Source organism: Auxenochlorella protothecoides, assembly GCF_000733215.1.
Source record: "Auxenochlorella protothecoides strain 0710 contig1068, whole genome shotgun sequence".
NCBI classification, from domain to species: domain Eukaryota; kingdom Viridiplantae; phylum Chlorophyta; class Trebouxiophyceae; order Chlorellales; family Chlorellaceae; genus Auxenochlorella; species Auxenochlorella protothecoides.
Window position 1 is genome coordinate 1 of NW_011934388.1, and position 3,470 is coordinate 3,470.

The following is a 3,470-nucleotide window of genomic DNA, read 5'->3' on the forward strand; positions in this document are numbered from 1 at the left end:
GCGTTAGGAGGGACGAAAGGACGAGGCGTGGGGCGTCGAAGGGGGGGGCGATGTGTGGGAGAGATCGCCGGGATCAAAGTCGAGGGGGGTGTGGACGCTGCATGGATTGGAAGAGGGGTGGAGGCAGTGCTCCTCAGCTCTGCCCTTGAGGTGGCTTTTGGAGCCAGGGCCATGCCATGTGCCTCTATTCAGTAACTTCCTGTCCTCTCTTGGGGACGATCCTCACCCATGCCCTCACCGACAAAGCGACCCCACCATTCCTGATCCCCCCACGCCCGATCATCTCACCATCATGTCAGGTGGCATACGTGCTGGGCACGGAGGACTGCTTCTACCGCACGCCGCGTCGGGGGTCCAAGTCGGGCACGGCAGACGCGCGCGACGCCCGCAGCGCCAAGTTCAGGCGCTGGGTGGAGGAGCGGTCGGCCGCCGGCGCCGCGTTGGACCAGCTGGCGGCCGCCGCCCCAGCCGCGGCCGCGGCTGGGGCGGCGGCGGGGGAGGACGGGCAGGCTCACGAGCCGGCCGCGCCCCAGGTGGCGCAGGGGAGCTGGCAGGACGGCGGCGGCGGGGATGCGCCCGCGCCGCAGGAGCCGGCCGGCAGGGAGGAGGAGGGGGAAACCGCGCAGGCCGCCGCCCTGCTGGCGGCCGCCGCCGCGGGTGGCTACGACTGACGGTCCCGTCGCCCAGGAATGAGACCGCGTGCACAATCGAGTTACCTTGCCAAAGATGCATCCATGAGCTGTGAAACTGAAGGATTTCCACGTGCTGCTTGGCAATAAGATCGGGGAGGGGGGTGAAGGGGTGGGTGGCAGGTGCCACCCTACCTACAGGCCGGCAGTGAGGGAAAGGCAGCGTAGGTTTCATGGCCAAGTCGAGACAGGCCTTGAGGTGGTCACCAGGGAGAAGGCTGCTGTCAGTTTGCACAGGAATTCAGCCGGATCCGTGCAGTACCATGTCCAACGTTCGCCTGAATTTTTGCCCATGCCTTCAAGGGACCGCGGTAGAAAGGACGAAGAAGCGCGGTCAAGAGGCAGAGGCTGCCAGGTTTTAAAAGCGCCAGGAAGAAGATGGTCGGGCTGGAGATGAGGCTTCAAGCGCACCATTCCTCGATACCTGAACCTACCCCATTCACACACAAGCTCGCTCACTCGGCGCCATGACGGAGGCGGCACAGCTCACCGACGAGCAGATACGAGCTGGCTGGGGGGGATCCGTGTGGGGGTGGGGGTGGTGCGGGGTCTTCCCGTGAGCCAATGATTTACCTGGAATCATCCTTATTGCACGTTGCAGAGTTCAAGGAGGCGTTCGCCTTGTTCGACAAGGACGGTGAGTGTTCACGGGCAGGGACAGGGTCACAGATCACCAGAACACGCTGTCTGATCAAGCCAGCCACCTGTCACCGCCTGTCCCGCGAACGCCTATCTCACATCCTTTCGCCTTTTTCACTGCAGGCGATGTGAGTATCCGCTCCCCGGGGTGGACCGTGACCGAGCAACTGTGGGATATGTCCTGGGGGCGTTGCAGGCGCACACAATGGCAGCATGCGCCGGTTCTTCACTCGTACATGATCCCGTGAATCCAATCTTCTACCAGGGGACCATCACCACCAAGGAGCTGGGCACGGTGATGCGCAGCCTGGGCCAGAACCCCACAGAGGCCGAGCTCAAGGACATGATCAGCGAGGTGGATGCAGACAAGAACGGGACCATCGACTTCCCAGAGTTCCTCAGCCTCATGGCACGCAAGATGAAGGACTCGGACAGCGAGGAGGAGCTGAGGGAGGCCTTCAAGGTCTTCGACAAGGACGGCAATGGCTTCATTTCCTCTGCGGAGGTGGGTTGGCATGGGTTGTGGAGGGCTTGGCTGGCTCTATTGTAGTGGAGGCAGTGGGTAGGAGCCCTGGTTGGGATACAAACAGGGGAGATCAACGTCAGGGCATGGCATAGGAAATGCTGCCTCCACTCTCCGGCTGCATTTACCCTGGTTCTTTGAGACAAGGGGGCTAGTGGTGACGACTTTCACACTTGCCACCCGTCACCCGTGGGTCGCGGCAGCCCTATGGCTCACCGACAGTCTCCTCGTTCTCTCATCATTATAATTTGCCATGCAGCTCCGGCATGTGATGACCAACCTCGGCGAGAAGCTCACAGACGAGGAGGTGGACGAGATGATCCGGGAGGCTGACGCTGATGGCGATGGGCAGGTCAACTACGAGGAGTTTGTGAAGATGATGCTTGCCAAGTGAGGGCCTCGCCCCAATCGTCAATGTGCTGGCGGTGGGCTGCGGATCCGATGGTGAACGATGCCCTCCTGACGATCACCACCCCATGACACACATCTTCAAGGCCCGTGTGTCTGAAAGCGACACTGCCATGTGTACTGCGTAGTTCTGGTGTAAGCTTGCACGCCATCACTGGGGGGAAAGGACGTGGGCAGAGGAGGGGAGTTTGGAAAGGTCTGTCTGGGGCTGCCCCCGTTGCCCACTGTCCAAATCGAGGTAACGCAGGAAATTTATCTCCGCGCCCAGATCATCAGCATGCAGTCGTAAGTGGGACCGCGTGTTGCCAAGGAGCATACACGGTGCATCGTGAAAGCGGGAGATGCCCCTAGCGTGATGGTGGGGGTGAACATGGTTCTGAAGGGAGGTCGAACGCCAGTGCCTCGCCCCAGCCTTGCACCGTCGTCCCTACGATACTGCCCGCCAGAGACCTCGTGACAGGCCTTCCATGCACCGCACTGAACCTTGCAGATTAGTCCTTGGTGGGCCGCGGGAGTGGCCGTCCCGGCATTGCTGCTCAGGGCCACAAAGGGTGGCCGGAAACCCACCCCCGATCGTGCGGGTACTGCCAGGCACGTCGGGTGCCGGTGTTGTGGTTGGTTCCATCCGTCGATGCCATCATGGCAGCTGTGAAATGATACCGATCATGCCTGACACGCCATGCAGGCTGGACTCGACGGGCTCTGATCCCAGCTTTGTGTGCGAGCGGGTGTGCACCTCCGACCGGCTCATGAGACGGCTAGGCGGCCTGGCCAAGGTGAGAACTTTGGGGAGGGGGTGCGCATCATGGGGCACTGCAACACGCCCTCCATGTTGCCCTCGGCAGCCTCTGTGCTTCTGCAACAACCTCCACGCTGCTTTTCCCACCCGCCCATACAGGATGCCACCCCAAACACGTGCGTCACGGTGTGCGGCACGTCCTCCCAGGACGCCTGCGCCAGCGCGTGCACGCGCTCCGTCTGCACCAACCTCCACCAGGTCCCGGCCTGGAACGATACCTGCATCGAGCGCTGCAGCAGCGAGTGCGTGCGCGGGCGCAGCGCCTGACCCCTGGCGGCCCCCGTGCGGCGGCGCCCCCTTTTTATTCCCTCCCCTCGCCAGCCTCTCACATGCAACGCTGGCAATGCACAGTTGACAACGAGCGCACATGATGGATCGAGGGGGAGCTGGCGGCATGCGTGCAGTAGGGGGG

The 3,470-nt window shown here is 62.4% G+C and overlaps 1 protein-coding gene across 1 annotated transcript; it reads left to right on the plus strand.

Annotated features, from left to right (window-relative positions):
- Positions 1-1,253: 1,253 nt before the first annotated feature.
- F751_0028 (Calmodulin) lies at positions 1,254-3,325 on the plus strand (the record flags this gene model as incomplete). The annotated part of the gene is made up of 6 exons (XM_011402714.1): positions 1,254-1,326; positions 1,452-1,456; positions 1,594-1,833; positions 2,111-2,241; positions 2,945-3,035; positions 3,158-3,325. The coding sequence occupies 6 exons, from the start codon at positions 1,254-1,256 to the stop codon at positions 3,323-3,325; spliced, it is 708 nt and encodes a 235-aa protein (XP_011401016.1).
- Positions 3,326-3,470: the final 145 nt, after the last annotated feature.